General features: G+C 34.1%; 2 protein-coding genes and 1 long non-coding RNA gene across 3 annotated transcripts in view; 1 reads left to right on the top strand and 2 right to left on the bottom strand.

Moving 5' to 3' along the window:
• Positions 1–778: 778 nt before the first annotated feature.
• Positions 779–8,195, top strand: LOC109158153 (phototropin-2-like). The gene is made up of 22 exons (XM_019305995.1): positions 779–1,626; positions 1,924–2,106; positions 2,450–2,541; positions 2,621–2,885; positions 3,065–3,281; positions 3,578–3,648; positions 3,790–3,896; positions 4,017–4,066; positions 4,150–4,254; positions 4,504–4,563; positions 4,664–4,753; positions 4,934–5,010; positions 5,179–5,263; positions 5,521–5,601; positions 5,699–5,802; positions 5,875–5,924; positions 6,817–6,923; positions 7,072–7,188; positions 7,290–7,341; positions 7,433–7,545; positions 7,670–7,810; positions 7,919–8,195. The coding sequence occupies exons 1-22, from the start codon at positions 1,064–1,066 to the stop codon at positions 8,027–8,029; spliced, it is 2,841 nt and encodes a 946-aa protein (XP_019161540.1). The 5' UTR covers positions 779–1,063; the 3' UTR covers positions 8,030–8,195.
• Positions 4,238–23,724, bottom strand: part of LOC109158160 — a 27,978-nt gene continuing 8,491 nt past the window's right edge. The window contains exons 2-4 of the long non-coding RNA XR_002050318.1: positions 19,483–19,490; positions 5,128–5,131; positions 4,238–4,298 (exon numbers count right to left, since the gene is read on the bottom strand). This is a non-coding gene — a long non-coding RNA (uncharacterized LOC109158160). The remainder of the gene's footprint in view (positions 4,299–5,127; positions 5,132–19,482; positions 19,491–23,724) is intronic.
• LOC109158158 (ER membrane protein complex subunit 2-A) lies at positions 8,155–12,840 on the bottom strand. The gene is made up of 9 exons (XM_019306002.1): positions 12,498–12,840; positions 11,607–11,671; positions 11,141–11,189; positions 10,697–10,791; positions 10,349–10,434; positions 10,202–10,261; positions 9,631–9,712; positions 8,933–9,046; positions 8,155–8,659 (listed from the first exon to the last, which is right to left on the bottom strand). The coding sequence occupies exons 1-9, from the start codon at positions 12,682–12,684 to the stop codon at positions 8,495–8,497; spliced, it is 903 nt and encodes a 300-aa protein (XP_019161547.1). The 5' UTR covers positions 12,685–12,840; the 3' UTR covers positions 8,155–8,494.

Below are 23,724 nucleotides of genomic sequence, written 5' to 3'. Positions count from 1 at the left end.
TATCATATTCATACATGCCGTTAGTACTCTGTAACTCTATGGACCTCGTCTAAATTTTCTTAACAGTACAGATGATTAAATTGGATTATTGGGTACAAAATGAATAAGAAGGAGAAGAATAAATGCGGCAGGTGAATGATGAGTGACCCAATACAGCGACACGTCTAGTTGGAAACAAGGTAGAGGCTACAATTCAGCGACATGGGTGTCTAATTTGACTATTTGGACATCATGTCCCCATCTTATCTTCCTTTCTCTTAGGCCGAGTCCATTGAAAAGGTAAATCCAGCACTAAATGACTAAGAAATTATTGGACAGAAACTAAAAAGTCAAGTTTAGTACATATTTTGGTCACGAATTCAAATCTTTATATCCTTAGTTGGAATCAGTCATATAATCTAGGTTAATTTACTTATAATCCTTTGCAAACTAGAATCACAAAACAGAGTTTACTCATACTCAAAAAGGTTATGGGGTTTTTAGATAAGAACAATAGAAGTTCAATCTAAATGATTCTAACTTTTAATGTAGTGATAAACATTAAATTGGAAGATGCTGGGAGGACGGAGGTCAATAAAATACCAAATTTAGCACCATATAACCATACGTCTGACTAGCATCATGTAACTAGAAATTGAGACTGTGTGTTACCAGTTATAACTTTTTAACTAGTAACAATTATAACTTTTAACATAATAATAAGCTTTTCACTCTTAGGACTTTCTATTGTCTCTCTCTAGCTTCATGGACTTGAAAGCAGCTCCTACACCTACTCAGGTAACTCACTGCAGCCCAAATTACTATGCAATTATGCATGGCTCCCACTAGTTTAACGTGCAGAATTGATCATCACCAAACCTCTGACCTTCTTCTTTTCTTTATTTCAACATTCAATCATTCATTTCCTGACTTTTCTTAGCTACACTCGTTTCATTTTGGAACTGTACTGTTTACTTCGATCACTTGATTTAATGTGTCCAGTAGCAGCACAGGAATTGAATTGAAGTGTTTCCAATTCTTCGCGGCGATACATATGAGTGTGTGAATATAATATTATTTATATATGGAGTCATCAAGTGCTGCTACTAAACGATCAATCCAAGTGTTTGAACCCAAATTGAGGCGCCAAATCGGCGAGGCGGTTAGTAACAGGATCCAGAATATCGATGTGCAGGTGCTCGGACAAGGACCATCTGGGAATTCAACGCTCAACAAGGAGCCAGTTGGGAAGTGGATGGCTTTCGACTCTAGAACCGCCGCGAAGGCTAATGGGGGGGATGGAGACCCTACAGAAGCCACCATAGCACAGAGGACTGCGGAATGGGGATTGACTGTGATGAAGAAAGACGACGTGGAAGAAGGTCGCTTCTATGCGTTCCCCAAAAATTCAGTTGGAGAAGCAGAGAGCAGGAGGAAAACCTCACTGGAGAAGTTATCAACTGATTCTTCAAGTCACGGATCGGATATGCCTCGCGTTTCTCAAGAACTGAAGGACGCTTTATCAACGTTGCAGCAGACATTCGTCGTCTCCGATGCTACTAAGCCTGATTGCCCTATTGTGTACGCCAGCACTGGCTTCTTTGCAATGACTGGTTATTCTTCAAATGAGACCATTGGAAGGAACTGGTAAGGATTCTGTTAATAGTCCCTCATTGAAAATATAAGAGAGAACATATAGTTTATAAGTTCACATTAACTAATTGATTGAATTCAGCCTTTTAGGGTAGTTTTGCTATCTTAGTCCTAGATCAAAATGTCAACAGAGGTCAATCACTACTATTTGAAATAGTTTAGAATACTTTTGTCCCAACTAGTTTTGAAGGACTTCAGTTTCTGTTCTATCATCATTTGTAGATTTTGGAATTCTTGGATGAAATTAAGCTGTAAAAGGAGGTGAGATGTTCCTTACTTGTTTTTTTGCAGTCGATTTCTGCAGGGTCCTGACACAGATCGGAATGAAATAGAAAAACTAAGTACTGCTATAAGAACTGGGAAAAGCTTCTGTGGCAGGCTCTTGAACTACAAGAAGAATGGCACTCCTTTTTGGAATATGCTAACAATCACTCCAATAAAAGATGAGAATGGAAATACAATCAAATTCATTGGGTAAAGTTGCTATTCAACCTCTTATTATCGTCCTAATAATCACTAATGCATGTTTGGAATGTGTTAAGAGAGAACATATGGGTTTATAAGGTCATGACTCATGAGTTAGACTATCTAATTGATTGGATTCAATCTTTTAGTGTGGTTTGACCCCCCGACATATATGTGGTTGATACCTACAATTTACAAGATTTTTTGAGTTGATTTGGTACTTTGGAGCTTTCTATGTTATTCAACCGTGGTTATTTCATGTTCTTTAGTTTATTCCATTCTTTGAAGTTTGTGGTCTATTCTACAAGATATTATTCCAGGATGAATTTGATAGTTCAAACTTTGTTAGCAGAATGCAGGTGGAGGTCAGCAAATACACTGAAGGAGTGAATGACAAGGCACTACGACCAAATGGATTACCCAAGTCATTAATCAAATACGATGGTGTGCAGAATATTTACCTTTTTCTTCTTGCAATTATCTTCCCACATTTTAAAAATCTCATATTCTGTCAATGTGTCAGCTCGCCAGAAGGAAAAGGCTTTAGATTCAATGACTGAAGTTGTACAAACTATGAAGCATCCAAGATCCCGCTTATCTATGAGTCAGGACTCTACTAAGAAGAATGCTGAAGAAAGGATTAAAGACTTTATGCTTTCTAGGCAGGCTGAAACTCAGAGCATGGCTACACTTGATCAGCAAACCACTCAATGGGAGTCCAAGAGTAATTCATCTCAACAGGACAGTGAAAAAAAGTCTAGAAGATCCCTACGCCTTTCTCTGATAGGGTGAGACCATAAGATTTATTATATTCTTCACAAAAAAAGTTGCATCTGCTTTGCAGGTTGCGTTTGACAGAAACTTTTGTTTTATCTGCACTGTAAGATGGATATTAATGCTAACGGATTGTATAAGCATGCTTGATATTATATACTTTCTAAGCGTTGAATGGTTTTGGTTTCTGCAGGCTCAGAGGAAGGTCTTCCATTAGTGCAGGGCAGCATGAAAAGCAACAAACCGTTGAGCCTGAAATTTTGATGACAAAAGAGATAGAAAGCACTGACAGCTGGGAGCATACTGAAAGAGAAAGAGATATACGTCAGGGCATTGACCTTGCAACAACCCTGGAGAGAATTGAAAAGAATTTTGTTATTTCAGATCCCAGACTCCCTGATACCCCAATTGTAAGATCAAGAACTGAAACTGATTTACAGTGGTTCTGATTGTTATTTCTGATATTTTGATTTAAATGGGAGACTAGAAGAAAACAAATGTTCATCTGAGAACATGGTTTCATACTAATTTTTGTGCACTGCTAGTGTAACTTATAGATTTGTAGCTTTTATGTTCATCAACATTGCTAACTACATCTGAGAACATGGTTTCATACTAATTCTTGTGCACTGCTAGTGTAACTTATAGATTTGTAGCTTGTATGTTCATCAACATTGCTAACTGAACTAGGATCTTTTGTGCACAGATATTTGCATCAGATAGCTTTCTTGAACTCACAGAGTATACACGTGAAGAAATCTTGGGAAGAAATTGCAGGTATAAATCTAAACCTTGCATTAGTGTTTAGCTTGGAAGTTATATATGGTAACTAAGTGTGTTATTTCATTGCTCAGCAGCCTTTGACCTTAGTTATTTCCTAGTAGTAATTTTGTCTAATGAAGAGTTGTCATCCTACAGATTCCTCCAAGGACCTGAAACAGATCAAGGAACTGTTCAAAAGATAAGAGATGCCATCAGAGAGCAAAGAGAAATTACTGTGCAGTTAATTAATTATACCAAGAGTGGTAGGCTAAAATTATTACGGTGTAGTTGACTATATTTCAATTGAAATGTAAAGCCTGCCATTTTCTACTACACATTTTTGGTAACCTTAGAATAATATATTGTCTGAACAACATTTTCAGGTAAAAAGTTCTGGAATTTGTTTCACCTGCAACCTATGCGAGACCAGAAGGTAGTTTGTGAACAGTTTCTTGTTGTATTATATATGTGTATATGTAAGTCAATAATATTGTTTTTCGGATCTTGCTTTTTTAGGGAGAGCTACAATACTTCATTGGTGTCCAATTAGATGGAAGTCAGCATGTAGAACCATTAAGGAACCGCCTCTCAGATAAAACGGAGCAAGAAAGTGCTAAGTTGGTATGTATTCTGCTACTTTCTCTGTGTCTTAGTTACGTACATCTCTTTTAAAATAAATAAATAAATAAATAAATCTCTGATTCTTATAATAACTCCTGAACTTTAAAGCTTGGCAATGAGGTATTTTCTGTTTTTTTTTTTTTTTTTTTTTTGTTTAAGGTTGCCAAGTTGTTTCTCAAATATGATTGCAATCCTTTGACACACAAGAACATAGTGTTCTAGTAAATATATGCACATTTTGTTTTCCAGGTCAAGGCTACTGCGGAAAACGTTGATGAAGCTGTTAGAGAACTTCCTGATGCAAACATGGTAAGGTATTCATTTAGCTGTAAATTGGATCAAAAGAAACATTATATATGATGTCTAATTCATTTTGGCTGATGCAAATTCTCTACTGGGGAACTTTCAGAAACCAGAAGACTTGTGGGCTTTACACTCTCTCCCTGTCTTTCCCAGGCCTCATAAGAAGGGCAGTGCTTCATGGAGAGCCATACAAAAGGTACAAATCTTGTGAAATCCACAGTAAATAAGACTATGTTGGTTAACCTATCTTTAAGAATTTCTAGATAAAATCTAAAAACAAGTCTAGCAGATTAGCATAGTCTACTATTGTTGGGATTTTAAATAATATTTCCCTCAAATTCTGGGATTATTTATTTACTTTTTAATATTATTATAGATCATTGCAAGTGGTGAAAAAGTTGGACTTTATCATTTCAAACCTGTGAGACATTTGGGATATGGAGATACTGGAAGGTATATGAATTTATTCAACATCTAAGTTTTCTCCAATTCATTTTCATAACTTAAGCTCATGATCATTTCCAGTATGACTGATTCTGTTGTTATCATTTTATGTTCTTACAATGTAACATTTCTTCAAGGATCCTAGTTTTTATTATGTCTATGCTGTGTTTGCTGCAGTGTTCATTTGGTGGAGCTGAAAGGCACAGGTGAACTCTATGCTATGAAGGCAATGGATAAATCCATACTGCTCAATCGTAACAAGGTCTGAACATTTAAGATTGTACATTTCATGTGTGAAAAAGCTCTTGGTTATAAGCATCTATCTTGATTCCTCTCCATCTAAAACATGTTCTTCTTTATTAATTTTTTGACATCTACAGAATGCTAATTTCTTGAATGCTCACCTTACACCTTCACACTTGCACATAGTACGCCTTTGTCTGTTTTTCATTCGTTTAGTGGCTTTCTAAATGCACTTCTGCAATAACCAAAAGATTAAAATATTGCATGCTTTTGCAGGTTCATCGAGCATGCGTTGAAAGAGAAATCAGTGCAATCCTTGATCATCCTTTCCTTCCAACGCTATACTGCTCCTTTCAGGTTCTCATTTAACTCAAAGTTCCCGCTCTGAACATCTTGAAGGTCTTAAATATTACACTGACCAACCAAGCATATTGACATGTTTGTGTTTCACCAGACATATACACATGTTTGCTTAATAACGGACTTCTTTCCCGGAGGAGAGTTATTTGCCCTGCTTGACAAGCAGCCCTCGAAAATATTTAAAGAGGAATCTGCAAGGTACTCTCACTTGGTATACATTTGATTTATTTCTTGGTAAAAACCAAGCGTTTAACGGCTACTGTTATTCAGGTTCTATGCGGCAGAAATTTTAATTGCCTTGGAATATCTTCATTGTTTAGGTAGGTGCCTGACCTGATGATGAACTTTATTATAATTTCTGTGGATATTTCATTTGATCTTTTAACGTTGGACCTGGTGTAGGGGAAAAGTGCTCATTCGTTGACCTTTAAATAACAAGTTCAAGCACTAGAAGCAACCTCTCTGAAATCAGGGGTAAGGTTGCATACATATTCCTAACCAAATCCTGCACTATGCATGAGCCTTTTTGCACTGGCTGGGTCCAACCTTCTATTTATCTGTTAAGGCCAAAGTGACTTTCTATGTTCATCTGTATAAATGAAGGGAGTTAGCATAAAGTGTTGAATGCAGATAGTCTTGGCATGCCTAGCATTAGCTTAGATCTAATAATCATGGAAAATGGGTCAAATAGGCCCTCCAACTTTACACGAAAGTGCATTTAGGTTCTTGAACTTTTGAAAGGTGCAATTAAACACTTCAACTTGTCATTTTAGTGCATTTGGATCCATATAGCCGGTTAGGACCTGTAATAGCAGGTCGTTAGGGTTCCGACGGTGCTCCGAGAGGAAAATTGGCAATAGGTGACCGATCTTCAGTCGCCTTCTTTGAAGAAAAGGTGACCGAAGAGTTGCCTTCAATCAAAGAAGGCGACCACTTTCTTTGTTGATCGAAAGAAGACGACCTGGTCGACTGGTCGTCAATTTTTTTTGTGAACGGCGGCTGACGGCAGTCAACAACGGCATGCTTACCAGTAATATGTTGGTTACCGATAAATTGGACTTATTTGACCGATTTTAATAAGTTGAAGTGTTTAATTGCACATTTCGAAAGTTCATGGGCCTAATTGCACTTTCGTGTAAAGTTGGAGAGTCTATTTGACCCTTCTCCCGATAATCATTGATCTTCTGTGCTTTTCTTTGTCTCACATTACAGGAATAGTATACCGGGACCTGAAACCAGAAAACATTCTACTCCAGGCAAATGGACATGTTGTGTTAACCGACTTTGATCTATCCTTCAAGACAACCTGTAAACTCCAAGTATGCATGCTTCTATTCACAGTAAATATTTGTTTTCTCAGTACATAGATTGTTGTTGTTGTTCTTCTTCTTCTTCTGCCACTTGGAGATTATGTATTAGAGTTCATTGATCTTTCTTTTATCCTACTGAGCTAACAATGTCTCCCAGGTAATAAAACACCCTCCACCCAAAAGAAGGTCTAGGAGTACTCCACCACTGACATTTGTTGCAGAACCAACTACACAGTCAAATTCATTTGTGGGAACTGAAGAATACATTGCTCCGGTACATGAATACTCATTGTTTAAGTTTACACATGAATGCCATTGCAGCTTATTCTTGTATGCATATGATGTATAGAATACTTACAAAAGACTCAATTTCAGGAAATTATTACAGGTGCAGGCCACAGCAGTGCTATTGATTGGTGGGCTTTAGGTAACTACATAGCGCGAGCATTCATGATGCTCTGAAGTCTGGACCGGGTGATCTGTTTTATATTAACGATTGCTTGGTTTTTGAGTTGCAGGCGTTTTGATCTATGAGATGCTCTATGGGCGCACGCCATTTAGAGGAAAGAATAGGCAGAAGACATTTGCCAACATCTTAAACAAAGACCTCACATTCCCAAGTAGCGTTCCGGTAAAACATTGCTGATACATATATGCTTGCTATCTTCTCCCTCACCATTTTTAAAATGCATTTTGTTTCTATTGCAACTGCACTGGCTTTTAGTAATGAGGAGTTTGATGTGATGGTATTGCAGGTAAGCCTGGCGGGGAGGCAGTTGATTCATGCCTTACTAAATAGAGATCCTGGGAGCCGTTTGGGATCGAATGGAGGTGCCAATGAGATAAAACAGCACCCTTTCTTCTGCGGAATAAAATGGCCTCTGATCCGATGCATGGTACCTACCATGCATACCTTTAATCTGAACATCAAATGCTCTATTTGAAACAAGCTTTCTTTGTCAATAGTTTGTGTATTATTTGAAGTTTTGTTTGTCAAAATGCAGAGCCCACCTCCATTAGAAGCACCTCTTAAGTTAATTGGAAAAGAAGCAAATGCAAAGGAAGTGGATTGGGATGATGAGGGAGTTCTTGTTCATCACATGGACTTCTTCTAGAAATCTTTGTATTGTACCATTTGTACAGCAGCACGTTTTAGCCTTGCTAGTAGTTTCTTATCCATCTTTCAATGTTTTGAGCTTTTCTTGGATCCATTTTCCAGTTTGGAACAATTGAAGAGATGTAAAGTAATGTATTATCAGAATAAAGATTGTGTTTGCAACCTCTTGTGCTTTGTATTAGTGAAGAAATAAACAAAAAAACACATCACTGAAATATCAAGACAAATACTCAGATTCTGTCCTGCTGCTAAACTCTTCCTTTCTCATTTTGCTTTCCAAAATTCTATAAATAATGTATCAAATCCCATTTTTATAACAATAAGAAATCTCTAAGAAAACTGCAAACTTCATTCGATAAGGGGAAACACATGGTTAGCTTGTAGTAACTAAAGCAACAGGTGAAAACACAAACTGCATCAGATGGGACTTCAAATCAAATCATCAAAACCTTCAATAATATGATCAAAGTTTCAAGCTTCTTAAAGTTGAAGTAAGAAGAGGAAGTTTGTCAGAAGCTCTCTGACTGTAATCCTTCTCCAGGGCCTTAATGGACAGAGAGTTCAGCTCTGATTTCTCTTTATCCTCCTTGTTCCGTCCTTTAGTCAGCTGCCCAATGGCAGACGTACACTGTAATAGAATAACTCGTTGGTCAGCTGTCCAGTAGAAAATATAAACGCCGAGTAAAATTGATCAAACTTTCTTCATTTCCACACATTTTCTTTTTTGAATTTCAATGGATAGACCATGAAGATGGTAGAACTAAAAGAACCCCAGGAACAACCCATCAAAAACGTATCTCAAGTTGGCATATAGTTAACAAGCACTTCCAAACTACTATCATCGAATCAAACAATAGAAAGAATGTTCGTTGAAACAAGCACAGAAAGAGACAAGACTCACCAAGCATATACCAAAAAGGGCTCTGGTATTCTTGCCACCAGTTAAATCTATGGTAGATGTGTAATATTTCTTGGCCGTCTGAAGATTGTCAAGTCCACCTAATGTATAGAGCACCTGATGCACGTTAAGGTGAAGAAGACAGTTCAGTACTTCGGTTTCATGGTTACCATTAAAAATTAAAAACATGCAATAAGATTAATAATACTCCTCCGTCCCATTTTATGTGTTTGGTTCGGTTAACGAGGCATGTTATCACAAAGTGCTTTAAAGCCAAGGCAGTTCAATGGTTCTAGAAGGTAAAAATGATTAATCAATACACATATTACGCGGTCAAAATGTGAAGAAAACAAGCACAGGCTTTTGACATAAAAGGCAATATGGGTAAAAATGGCAAATATATATAGAAAAACAGTCACGGGCTTCAATGTTGACTGATATCCTGAAACCCAATTATAAATCAACCATTAGTATTATGGGAAAAACAAGATTAACAATTTTAACTAATTACCACTATTGAAAAGATATGGGATATACAGAGTAGAAGGATTCATCCCACACTGTAAGTCATTTGAATGTGCAAAATTGCAAATAGGTTCGAGAAGATTCCAAAGCCCAAACGCACAGTTGTATATGCATATGCACTTATGAATTTTACACAAATGAATTATAAAAATATGCAACATTGACAAGTCACATACATCAGCATAGGCCAAGTGGTAAAGAGGAACAGTTGGTTGAGATAATATGAGCTCCTCATAGCAGAAAGCCGCTTGCTTATACCTAAAAAACACAAATAATAATAATAATAATAATAATAACAATATATATATATATATATATATATATATATATATATATATATATATATATATATATATATATATATTCATGATCAAATGAGTCCACCCCTTCCCGAGTCCGTGTGGACAGATCTGGTCCATTAAAAACTAGAGATCAATGGTCAGATCTGGCTCATTATCAACTGTGCAACTGCAGTTGCACATTAGCACAATTGCACAGTTGATAATGGACCAGATCTTACCATTGATCTCTAGCTTTTAATGGACCAGATCTTTCCACACAAACTCATGGGAAGGGGTGAACTCACTTGAACAATGGCCTATATATATATATATATATATATATATAAACGATTATTAAGGCATTTAGCCACCAGGCAAGAAGGGTATTGTGGTAGAATGCTTTGCCTTCAGAAAAAGAACAAAATGTGAGAATGAGAGGGTAAGATATAATTTCAAATGCTCTCACATTAGCAGGGAGACGTATATTTCAGCAAGTTCTCTCCAAGCATCATGATCTGCCATGAATCTAGCCAAAAAAAGAAAATGAAAAGAAGGGTAAGAATGAGCTATTTGTATAACAATTAATGTTCAATTCTTTTGAGATCTTCCTCACATTTCAAGATACTTGTTGAGCAATTCAATTGCCCCTGACATATTGCCTTGTGCCTTTGCCATGGCTACCCTCCGTTTATGTACAACCTGTATGATAGAATAAAATGTAAGAGGGAGAAGATTTGCGGTGTAAATATGAACTTTCGCTCAAATATGTTAGCCATAAACAGATGATATGTCAGGGAAAACAACTTCAGAGTTCTCACTTAGCACCCGCTATTCCACTTAATAGAAACAATTCAAAAGAAAATCAACTCAAACGGGCCCTTTTTTCTTGTCCCGTAGAAGACACTATCCTGTCCAGAAGGAACTTTACAGAATTTAATAAAACATATTGCGCAGTTTCTACCTGATCAAATGGATTTTCCTCCAGCAGGCTCAAGTAAGCCTTTTCGGCCTCTGCCCATAATCCCCTGGCCTCAAGCAACATTGCTTCTAGCCTGCCTGAAGAATACAACAACAGAAAAACAGTAAGCCCTCGGTAAAGGGGAAAGGATACAATACAAAATTAGTTTAGATTTGCAATATCACCCTTTTCTAAATTATAAACATCAAGTTCATTATTATTTGTATACCCCTTTCCTCGAACTATCTTTAAATAATTTGATTTGATGTACTATTTTAAATCAATATCTTTTCTCATGGTCATGAACCATCATCATCATAGTCCGTCTGTGTAGATTCTATGACCAGGGTGCATACAAGAGATGGCCATAAATCATACTAAGAAATTGGAAAAAACTGAAGGCTAATTTTTAACATATGCACATTCAAACATTTATCTACTACTTACCAACTCGTTTGCTTCCTGGAAACTTTTTGTGCAAAACCTTAATGCTCTCCTGCAAATTTCCCATAAACAAGCTGCATTAAAGTTCAATAAATATAAACCCATAAACTAACTATAGCAATCAAAACCACAAACTTCAAGTTTGCAGAGCAAATGTTGGATTCTCATGCAAAAGTACTGAAGTAGATTGTTTTCATATCTAATCTGAAAAATCTAGCAGAACTAATATTTTTTTTTCTTTTACCACGGGGATTTTTGAATTACTTTGATTAGTGAACTAATTAGATTGCATGAACAAGTCTCTTGATAAAATATATATATTTTTTTTACCATTATCTACATTATACAGAAAGACGAAAACGTATGATCTTTCCAACATACTAGTGAAGCATGACCATGTTCATGAGTATAACGCAGAATCCAATTGTTTGCACTGCATACAAGTATTAGAAAACGAAAAAGATCCAACCTTTGCCACATCAAGACATTGGCAGTCCATAGCTGCAACAGCCACCTGCTCATGTAAGGTCCATTCTGCATCATTTGAAATATAGGGCAAAACAAATCAATCTGAAGTGTCAACCAGTAAAACCACAAAGCACAGATAACAGAGGCTGCTTTTAGGAAGTGAAGTAACTAACGATCAAAGAAAACACCAACATCACAATAATAAGGACATTCCTATTTGCAACTGAACAAAGTGCTACAAATACGACCTACATACTGTTGTATAACAGTAGGAAACCATATATGAACTTATACAACAGGAATTGCTTAAGCAAGTATTGCTGCTTGATTATTTATTCAATTTGTTGTGTCCCATACTTCCATTTGAGGGTTTTTGGCCAAAAGCTAGTTGTATTTAAACTTAATTTTCACTGTTCAATTGACTTTCTCTGTATTTCCTTTGTAGACACCAAATAGCTAAAGACGGTCACTTTCTCTTTAAATTTTGTCAAGCCTACTAAAACTGCAAAATGGCATCCTTTGATTTGGGAATCTACTCAAGCATACCCAAAAAAATAAAATATTAAATATTGCTTATAATTAATCAGTAATGGAGATTTAAAAAGATAAGAACCATTCTTGCATCGTGCAGGGAGTCAAAATTTAATTTTTTGATTTTCTGATGTTATCCAGAGATTGCTAAAAAGTGAATTTCCACCAGCTTGAAATAGTAATAAAGAATATCAGTAACAACTCAAAGAATCCAGCAATCAATCTGTGATCGGAAACGCCCCGCGTCCCAAAATATGCCGGAATTGTGATTAACTGTTCGACACTAGAGTTCACCGAATATGCAGGAATCGAGAAGATGAATTTTGGTTTCCAACAAAAGAAGAAGACGCGGGATGAATACCTTCACTGCCAAGAGCAGATCGAGATTTGCGATCATTGAGGAGAGAGAGGCCATGCTTCAAGACCTTATCGGATCGGCGGAGCCTAAGCTTTCGGACGAGAGAGAGGTACTCCCAGACGCCGCCGCCTCCGTTGTCCACTTGGCTCTCCAATCTGTTCACTTGCTCCTCCTCCGTTTTGCTCACCATCTTCGTTGGTATTCCTTCGTTTCGGCTTCTTCTCGCAGTTGTCTGCCTCTGTGTGTTTTATTTAGTACCTCGTAGACATAAAAAAAGAATACAACACTACGATGATGATTGGTGATACTGTTTTGTACTTCTGTTTGGACTTGGCTACTGGCTAGTGCGGAAGGACCTCCGGGCTCCGGGCTTTACTTTGGTTGCATCCCCAACCCGAGGGCCCCACACTCCGACTCGACAAAATATTTGATATAATGTAAATTATGGTAACTCAGCTGAATACAGAAATTAGAATTTTATTAATTACACATAAGAATTAGTGCGACTCGATATCAGGTCATTATTCCCAAGCTTCACCCATATAACCAACCGAGTTGTCCATGTGAGTAGTCCTCCAAGTTTACCTGAAAAGTGAATTAGACGCTAAACTTTTTTAAGTTATAATTAAACACATCAATATTTTATTTTAATGCAAAATGAAGTCTAAAAACCAATTACTGAACTGTGCAAACAGGTCACTAGGGTTGTGGCGACACTCTGACACTATTTCTGACCATAAATCGATCGACAACCAGCACCGATCGCCGGTCAATTTATGGTCAAAAATAGTGTCAGAGTGTCATCGAAACCCTAGTGACATGCTATATACAGGTCAATAATCGATTTTTTGACTTCATTGCATCAAAATAAAATGTTGATGAGTTTAATTGTAACTTTAAAATGTTTAGGATCTAATTGACTTTTTAGGTAAAGTTCGATGACCTATTTAACTATTTTTTATGACAATTAATATGTTAAAGGCATGCGCTAACTAATATGTAGTGTGATGGGCAAATTATTGTGTGGACCATGATCCACACAGTGCTGTGGATCATTACACAAAAATACATTTTTAATATATTAAAAGTATATTATTTGTGTATTGAATGTACATTATATAAAATAATGTACTTTTAGTACTCAAATAATATTTTTTTTATGAACACAATGTATATTTTTAATGTACTAAAAGTACATTATTTTTGTACTAAATTTACATTATTTGATAATATGATCTACACAATTATATGAACCATGGTTTATACAATAATGATTGAGTGTGATGACACTTATGTTATCCTTTTAAATGGATTATCACATTGACTTTCGATTTTTTTTATTAAGATTCACAAGGTAAGGTACTGATTAAATTTGTTTAGTCCTAATATATCGTTGGCAGGCTAGTTTTAGAAAGAAAAAAATGATTATATTACATAAAATATTTTTTTTATATGCATACATACTATATATTAATGGATATGATTTTTTATATCTATAATTGCAACTTGTATTCATTTTTTTTATATGAAATCAAACTATTTTTTTTAATTATATACCAGCTATGATGTTTGACAAATTTAGCTGAAAAGGTAGCTAAAAGTTTAAAAGTAGTTGAAAGTTGAAAAGCTATAAGTTAGAAGTTGAAAACTGAAGAGTTGTTAAGCTATCTGATTATGCTTAAAAGTGTTTAGTAAAATTAATTTTTTAATAAGCTGATAAATGTAAAAACACTAAAAGTGACATATTCATAAAATTTAAATAATTTTAAATTTAAATATGTTTGTTTACATATTAAAATTTAACATTTTAAAATGAAATTATTCGCATAACTTGATCTAGCATCCTATAATGAAGTAGCAATATTGTTGTGAATCTCCTTCATCTCAATAGAAGTCTCACTTAATTTTTTGTTACTGGAGATAATCATGATAAATGGACTTATGAACGGACGATTGGAGTTGGAACTTTAAAGAGTTGTTGGGCGCTGAATAGCTGCGGAAGAGAGCATGAATAAAAATACACGAGAAGAAAAAATGTCAAAAGGGTTTAATTGGGAGGGTTAATGATGTCATTTATTTAAAATAATAAGAATAAAGATCGGGAAAAAAAAAAAGTAGAAAGCTATTAGCTTATTTTTTAAAGACTATATTAAGTTGCGTTTCAAAATAAGCTCTTATTTTATGCTACTAGCTTATTTTGAAAACATTACCAAACAAAGCTCATAACTTATTAGTAGATTAAAATAAACTATAAGCTCTGTCAAACAGAAACGGACCATGAATAATCATATATACATGATATGACTTAAAATGTATGAGTGTTTTAAATGTATTTAAATATATCTAAAATCATAATAAGTCTGAGGTTATGGCTATGTTTGGCAAACTTAGTTGAAAACTTAAAAGGAGTTGAAAGCTGAAAACTAAAGAGTTGTTAAGCTAGTTGTTATGCTTAAAAGTGTTTGGTAAAATTAGCTTTTTGATAAGTTGATAAATGTAAAAAAGGACATCTTCATAAAATTTAAATTAGTTTGTTTACATATTAAAATTTAACATTTTGTCTTCAAAAAAAAATTAACATTTTAAAATAAAATTATTAGCATAATCATGATCTAGCATACCATAAAGAAGTAGCAATATTGTTGTGAATCTCCTTCATAATAATAATAATAATAATAATAATAATAATAATAATAATAATAATAATAATAATAATAATAATAATAATGGTGGTTAATGTAGCGTTCCAAAATAAGCTCTTATTTTAAGCTACTAGCTTATTTTTGAAACATTACCAAACATGGCTTATAGCTTATTAGTAGCTTAAAATAAGCTATAAGCTCCTAAATAAACTCTGTCAAACAGAACCTATACCCCTAATTGATTTCCATTTTTTAATACATTATGACGTAATAGTTGTACTATACAATTTTTTGAACAAAAATATCGCTACCGTCATAACTTCTATTATCTTTTCTCATTATTACTATTTTTTTATGCGCAATGCACGAATGATATAATGTTCAATGATTGTTGATTAGTATCATTTTGGACTCATTTTAGTTGCACTTTATCGAGCAATGATGTATACTTTCGTTTCATCCTTCCACTAATCTTTATAACAAAAAATTCAATTTTTCAACTAATTTCACCCTTGAATCAATGCCAAAATTAGTCTATGTTATACTTAACCTTTGAATATAATTTTTTTAAAAATATCAAAACTTTTTTTTTTGAAAAAAAAAAATTATCAAAACTTATCACAGCATAGTTTTATTATGTCTCTAAATCTAATTATAATATTTGAAATTTAAATACATTATTTGACAACATCACATCTTCAAAACGGAATTATCGCAAAAACACAACCTGCAAATTGTCCTTTTAACATATCATTTAATCATTTAACAATGCATTTTTAATTAATTAAAGACGCAAGCACGCAGCTGCTATCTCCTCTCCTTTTCCAGACGACCTGACCATCTTTTATATCTTCTTTTTAAATTTTACCGCTATGGATAGTACACTAGGTCTGGGCCATATAGACCGATTAAAAAAGCAATTGGATCAAAGAAGTTTAAGAAAGATACACTATACAGAGCAATTAAGTTTGATAAGGATTGAACTCATTATTCCTAGTATAATAGAATTAGGTCTTATTATATCTAATGTAACAAAGACACCTAATATGAGACAGTGTAGGATTCTTATTCCTTGTAAGGTTATAGGTCCAAAACATGTATAAATAGATCCCATGGGAATTGAAAGGGGAGAGACAATAGCAACATTCATTAATGCAAAGTCTTATATATTTTATCCATATATTTTTCCAATTTCTTTCATCTCAAAATTTCGTTGTTTTCGACATCAATCTCCACCTTTATCGTCTTTATACGAGGTTTTGATGATTGAATAATCATTTCAACTTTTCAAATTTTTCATCAAGGAATATCAATCGGAAATGGGAAATTGCGAATTACCAAGCGATCTGCTGATTAACATTTTGGCCAGATTGTCTGTAAGATCTCTTATGCGGTTGAAATGTGTTTGTAAATTTTTCTATAATTTAATTAAAAAGGATCGTCAATTCATTCAGAAACACTATGAATTTAGTCGAACTAAAACTGGTGGTGCTGTTATAGAGTTTAGTTTTGCCGATAATCAAAGTCTGCTATTTTACCTGGTCGACAAAGACTTAACCATGGGAATATGACATAACCATGGGAATATGACATTCCTGAGCTTAGATTCCTATGTTTGGTTCATACTATCTGAGGGAATATAACATTCCCAGGGAATGGAACATTCCCAGGGAATGGAACATTCCCTCCACATAGGATTTTGAAGGGAATGTGATTCCCTTCCTTTTCTTAGGTAATGTGAGATAACCTTGGATATTTATAAATTTTGCTATTTTCATTCTAATTATTTAAAAATATATATTTTATGTTAGCTTTTATATATATATATATATATATATATATATATATATATATATATATATATATATATATATAAAGATAAAGATAACCCTAAACCAAACATAATTATATTATATACCTCAGTCTTAACCAAACACAGGAATTTAACATTCCCAGTAATCTAACATTCCCAGCAATCTAACATTCCCTAAGGTAATCTAACATTCCCTAAGGTAATCTAACATTCCGTGAACCAAACGAGGTTGTTCAGATACATTCGGTTAATTGAATGAGGTTTATATATATATATATATATATATATATATATATATATATATATATATATCAATCAAGGTCTCAGCTTTATCTTTCTCTTTCTTGTAATATTGATAGTAAGCTTATATATTCTTTTTTTTTTCTTTCTTTCTTTCTTTCTTTCTTGTTACGTTGGCTGTGAAGATGTAGATGAATTTGTTGAGCCTTTAAATAGGCAAAAATTAGGTAGATACACCATACAAGAAGCATGATGCTAAATGTATTTCGTGTAATTATTCTTTGCATTCAGATTTCACAGGGGTTGTTTGAGAGCTTTAAGTTTCATGCAAATTAAATGGAGTTTTACTTAATTGGTTATAATATAATGGGACTGCTCCAAAACTCCCCTGACAATAGAATGAAAATTGGGATGAACTACCCACATATTAAAATACTTAAAGGGAGTAGATTTATTAGTAAAATATTCGAGGGGATTCAAAATATGGTCCGAGAATATTAATGTCTCAAAATTAATGACCTCTAAGTCATTAGAGAGCCAAGAGGCAAATTATGCTGTGAGTACGTGTCCACCTTACAAGGTGGACACGGTTCCATATTCATAATTTCTATACTGTAGATCCATAATTTCTATACTGTAGATCCATAAAATGTATACTTTAGAATCCAATTGTTGAACTCTGTTTTCACAAATTAGAAAACTATATGTTCATAATTTGATAACTATACAGTTTAGAAATTATGAATTTACAGTACATAAATTATGAATCTACAGTACAGATATTATGAATCTGCAGTATAGAAATTATGAATCTACTTGTATAGAAATTATGAATCTATTGTATTTAAATTATGAATCTACGGTTTAGAAATTATGAATCTAATGTATAAATTTTATGAATCTACATTCTACAATATAGAAATTATAAATCTACATTTTACAATATAAAAATTATGAATATAGAACTGTGTCTACCTTGTAAGGTGAGCACGTGCTGACAGCATAACGATCCGAGTCAAGAGGGATTAATAAGGGCTGTGTTAGTGTCCATTTGTCCATGTAAGGATTAATAATGGGATTTTATTTGCCAATATGTATTATATATATCAGTGGCCCATGATTCATGCTAGCTAGTGCTTTCATAGTTTCATGAATGTTAATTGAGTCTCTTGTTAATTTAAGTTGCTTAATTGGCTTTTTGTTAATCGATCACCCCGTGATTATTAACCCAAAATGATATGTTTAAAAATGGGAAAATTGTAAAAAAAGTCCCTCCATAATATGTCAATTATCAATATTACCCCTGAAAATTGTTAAGATGGTGCACATATAACCCCTCCCGTAACGGACCTGTGGTTCCCCATCGCTGTCTATCGCCGGTACTTCGAATTGAATGAGGGAAAAAACATCTAAATTACATATTTACTCCAACTTAACGGTGTCGTACACTAACGGGGTACCACATGTCCGTTACGGAGGGGCTATATGTGCACCGTTTTGATAATTGAGGGGCAACATTTACACCACTCATAATTCAGGGGTGACATTGATAATTGACATATTATAGAGAGACATTTTTTACAATTTGTGCGAATGTGATTTTATACAATACAATTGTCGTTTATGCTAAAATCGCTACATAGTTAAGAATTACAAGTATACCTACTGAAATACAAAGAACCAATAACGCTTTCACTGAGGCTCAAACTCACAACCTTCCAAATAAAAATCCAACCTGAGTATCATTAGACCACATAGTCTTAATGAGTAATAACACGTTTAAAAGTGAATGTTTGAAAGCAATTTTAATATGAAAATGAAGCATATCACAATATCACATTATGCATTTTTAAGATGTTGGGAAGACATCAAGGATTTGTCCTACGATATTTTATTTGTCAAATTATGTATCTTATCTTATCTTACTATATAAAAAAGTCACACGTATAGGGATCCACAATAGAGCCAAAACTTCCCGCTAAAAAAAAACGGTGTTGTATTAGTGTGTATATACATGATTCCAGTTGTAGCCGTCTTTGGAACTTGGAAGTTTAAACAATCTTCCGTATTTATACTTTAGATTTTTAATGCTTAATTATGGTAAAATTTATTACTATGGCAAGCATAGCGACTTTTGGAGTTTCCTTTGCACACCATGGGAAATATAGCGTCGAATACAGGATTCCCAAACGTTTGTAGACTCCTATATATATATCTTCCATTTATAGTTCTCGTATGTCTGTACACTTATTTTCTTCGATCAATTCTTGAAGCTAATCAACTCAAAAAAAACTTTTGATACTTCATTATTTCACAGACCCATGGCTCCATTGTACATTCTGGGTCGCGATATACGTATGAAATTCCTAAGAGAAGAGGTGGAGAAATCATCAAGTGAAAAGAATGTGTGTTTCATGATCAAAAGGTATCTGTGTATGCTTTATTATACTTTCCGAAATATAACACACTTCACAATGTAATAAGTTTGTCATATTGTAATGTAAAACCATTCACTGTAAATAACGTATTAAGATATATAAGACAATTTACATTATTGAGTATTCACATCTTGATGTATACACAATGCACTTCATAAGGGACTTTCCTTCATGCATATATTTACATTATTGAGTATTCACATCTTGATGTATACACAATGCACTTCATAAGGGACTTTCCTTCATGCATATATTCCTAGCATGTGGAGGAGTATGCTAACAAGTTTAAGGGCGGGCATGTTTATTCAACCAAAAAAATTTCGGTGATTAATAGAGGTGGCATTGATTCTTTGTGTTTATAAGTTAAGAAAGTAGTTATGAACAGATATTGCAAGTTGTGTGAATGTGATTTCATACAATACAATTGTCATTTATGTTTTACATTGCAAGTCATGAATTTAAATAAAATCAATGAATTTTATTATACATCTAATCACGATAATTACATTTTTTTTTTTTTGGGTTATATATCACATCATCATGCCAATAAATGATAGATTCGATGTACTCCATGGAATATTACTCTCATGTAAGTGTTTAATTTTTATTGGAGAAACAATCATCATGACATAGAAAATGAGAGTACACATAAAATTATTCTAATTTTGTGTTATACATCACATGGTTATGCCAAATTAAGGAATTTTATTCAAATTCTTTGTTTATTTATTTTTTAATGCTACTGACTCTATTACATTGTAGTATCTGTTCAAACATACTTATCAATTTAACCTATTCATCAACGCCTCTACTGAGGCTCGATCCCATTACCTCCCACATGGGAGAAGTTACTACATGTCGGCCCTGTTTGGTAAAATGACGGTTAGCTGATAGCTGATAGCTGTTAATTGTTAGCTGATTGTGCTAATTAGAGGGTACAAATAGTTGATAACATTAGCTGATTGTAGAAAAGTGTTTGGAAAATTAGCTGTTAGCTAATAGCTTATAGTTGTTTGGTATAATTTCTTTTCTCAAAGAGCTAATTGAAAAAGTTGCTTGGAGTAGCTTTTTGAATTTTAGCCTTTTGGAGTTGCAAAAAGCTAATTAACCAAACATTTATATTGATATTTTAACTAAATCAAATAATTAATAGTGGTCAAATAAGCAAAAATTGGTCTATAGGCCAATTTTTTACCAAACAAGGCCGTCATCTGAGCACAAGGTGTAAGCTTTTAATTTTTATTTTTATAACTAGTTTTTTACGCGCGAATGAGATAATGCCAATGATTATTTTTAAATAAGTACTTCAAAATTCAAAGTATATCAATGCAAGATTATATATGAGATGTTCATGCATAGGCAATTAAGATATAAATGCAAGATAATATATGAGAGATTGATTATAATTGTCACTAAAATAAATATTTGCAACTTTGTAATAACGCTACTCAATACTTAGTTTTAAAACGATAGTTTAAATATATTATACTTTTGGTTTAAATTTTTTAAAAAAGTCTTCTTAATTCTCTTGTTGGTAGCATTGTTATTGTCTTCATTTTCAGTATTTGTCCTTTTTTTTTTTTTTTTTTTTTTTGTAGTGTGTCATGTGAAATTGTGCTACTGGTGGTAGCATAGAGAGCAACGTCATGCAATGAGATAATGGTATAAGAAATTTTATATTTGCCTTGTTGTGTATATGACTGAGATTTTATCTTGCAAGCGTCTGTTGATATTTGGCAGTGATAGTTTTCCCCCCTACATGTTTCATGTGTTGTAAGATGTGTGTTGTAGATTATCATGTGAAAGTATTGATAAACAAAATATTAATATTTATTATATTTATATAAAATACTTTGTAAATAAATATATAATATATTTTGTATTATAACTTTGATATTTAATTACAAGATAGTGTAAAAAGAAGACAATTGACAATGTAGTGAATATAATTAAGAGTTAATGACCAATTTGGTCCTCCGACTATTGCAAAACTACCGATTTGGTCTTCGACTATCATCCTTACCAATTCAGTCCTCAACTTTCCAATTTTTGCCCGATTTCGTCTTCCGTGACTTTGACCGTGAAACCTCCATCTTCTCCAAGGATAATAAGGTAAATACACGTTTAATCCAAATACCATTTTGCCCCTCAGATTATAGACTAAATGTTGGATTAAATCTTTCAGCCAAATTTGGCTGGAGTGACCAAAATTACATACTCAAGGTACTAAATTAACACTTTTGATAGTTAGGTGCTGAAATTAACAAAGCCCCTATAATCATGTGACCAAAATTGAAATTTTATCTTTTAAATAATACTCTATTTTACTGTTTTAATTTATATGTTTTTTATTTGCAGAGTTGCCAACTGGAGTTAAGAGTGCTGGAACTTTCCTACCAACCATTGCAGTAATGTTCATTCATTCTGCTCTCAATTTTATATTTAGCTGTTATTACTTATTATGTTATCTTAGAATATTAGATTATTATAATCTGTTGTGAGTTATGACTTATGAATTCAATTATCTAAGTGAATTTTAGAAGTACATGACAATGGCTTCATTGACTTTGCAACAATTAACTTGTTACTGCATTGAATCCTTGGTCCCTTCCACTTTAGTCAACAGCAGGTTATATGTATAACAATATTAGTTCAGTATGTGTTGTAGCATTTTGCCTTGATTCATTTATGAATCTTGTTTGCATATGTTAGGCTAATCTGATATGGTATTATGATTCTACCCTACTCGTTTAACTACTAATTTTCTTTGGGCTATGATGATGCTTCCAGCTTTGTCTGAATCAAAGGACTTTGGGTTGGTATGTTGCTCAAGTTTTGAGTCTTGTTCCAAAACTTTAGAAGTAATTTTTCCCAAATCTTAATTTGATATGAAAACACAGCAATCTGAGCCTATTTTAATTTAGGGAAAAGGGTCAAATAGACCCTCAAACTATTGCTCAAAAGTCAATTAGGCCCTCCAACTTTTTTAAGAGGCAATTACACCCCTAAACAATGTATTTTGATGCAATGAAGCCCAAATACAGGTAAATGACCTGCTATCCCAGGTCATTACAAATCCGGCGATATTTCGACATATTTTCAGGCAAAAAAGTGACCGACGACGGTCGCCGGTCACGGAAACCCCTCCCGGAGAAGGCCACCCACCGGAGAAGGCCACCACACGCCGGAGAAGGCCACCAGTGGTGGCCTTCTCGACTGGAGGAGGCAACCCAGATCTGGATGCCTTCTCCGGTCGAGAAGGCCACCAACTGGTTGCCTTCTCGACCGGAGAAGGCAACCCAGATCTGGGTTGCCTCCTCCAGTCGAGAAGGCCACCAGTGTGGTGGCCTTCTCCGGCGAGAAGGCTACCACTGTTGTGGCCTTCTCAACCGGAGAAGGCAACCCAGGTTTGGGTTGCCTTCTCCGGCGGGTGGCCTTCTTCGGGAGGGATTTCCGTGACCGGCGACCGGTCGCCGGTCACTTTTTTCGCCTGAAAATATGTCGGAATGTCATCGGATTTGTAATGACCTGAGATAGAAGGTCATTTACCTGTATTTGGGCTTCATTGCATCACAATACATTGTTCAGGGGTGTAATTGCCTCTTTAAAAAGTTGGATGGCCTAATTGACTTTTGAGCAATAGTTTGAGGGTCTATTTGACCCTTTTCCCTTTAATTTATGAGCAAAAATGTTAAACTGTGATTCTTTTAACTTTTATTTTTTATTTATTTTTTATTTTTTTAATGTTATTTAACTCTGTTTTAAGTTTGCACTTTGCAACTTATGCATGAGGATGATGAATGCTGATAGCCTATTGCCTGAGTTGCTGGCTTGCTGGCTTGCTGTTGTACTTAGTTTTTGAATGATGCCTGAACAACTGAACTACTTAACTACTCAACTATCTTTTGTGAATTTGTAAAATGTAATTAAATTTTTGTAGTATGTTCAGTCACCAGTTGTAAGTTGTAAAGTTTATATAAGTTGTTAGTTTTAACTTTTAATTTTTAAGTTAAGTTGTAAGTTGTTAACTACATAGTAGTAGTTAGTAGTTACTACTTAGCTTTACTTAAACCGTAAGGGGTCGTTTGGTTCACGGA

The sequence above is a fragment of the Ipomoea nil genome, unplaced genomic scaffold (genome assembly GCF_001879475.1).
Source record: "Ipomoea nil cultivar Tokyo-kokei standard unplaced genomic scaffold, Asagao_1.1 scaffold2805, whole genome shotgun sequence".
NCBI lineage: Eukaryota > Viridiplantae > Streptophyta > Magnoliopsida > Solanales > Convolvulaceae > Ipomoea > Ipomoea nil.
The sequence above is the reverse complement of the archived record's forward strand: the minus strand, read 5'-3'. Positions and strand labels throughout refer to the sequence as shown.

What these genes read in the sequence shown, in the direction of transcription:
- LOC109158158 (XM_019306002.1), bottom strand. Translation starts at nt 12,684, where the DNA reads ATGGTGAGCAAAACGGAGGAGGAGCAAGTGAACAGATTGGAGAGCCAA. An exon ending in AATGTCTTGATGTGGCAAAG is followed by an intron (nt 11,190 to 11,606) that starts GTTGGATCTTTT and finishes GGAAATTTGCAG; the next exon opens with GAGAGCATTAAGGTTTTGCA. An exon ending in ACCACTTGGCCTATGCTGAT is followed by an intron (nt 9,047 to 9,630) that starts GTATGTGACTTG and finishes AACGTGCATCAG; the next exon opens with GTGCTCTATACATTAGGTGG.
- LOC109158153 (XM_019305995.1), top strand. Translation starts at nt 1,064, where the DNA reads ATGGAGTCATCAAGTGCTGCTACTAAACGATCAATCCAAGTGTTTGAA. An exon ending in GTCATTAATCAAATACGATG is followed by an intron (nt 2,542 to 2,620) that starts GTGTGCAGAATA and finishes TCAATGTGTCAG; the next exon opens with CTCGCCAGAAGGAAAAGGCT. An exon ending in ATCTTGGGAAGAAATTGCAG is followed by an intron (nt 3,649 to 3,789) that starts GTATAAATCTAA and finishes GTCATCCTACAG; the next exon opens with ATTCCTCCAAGGACCTGAAA.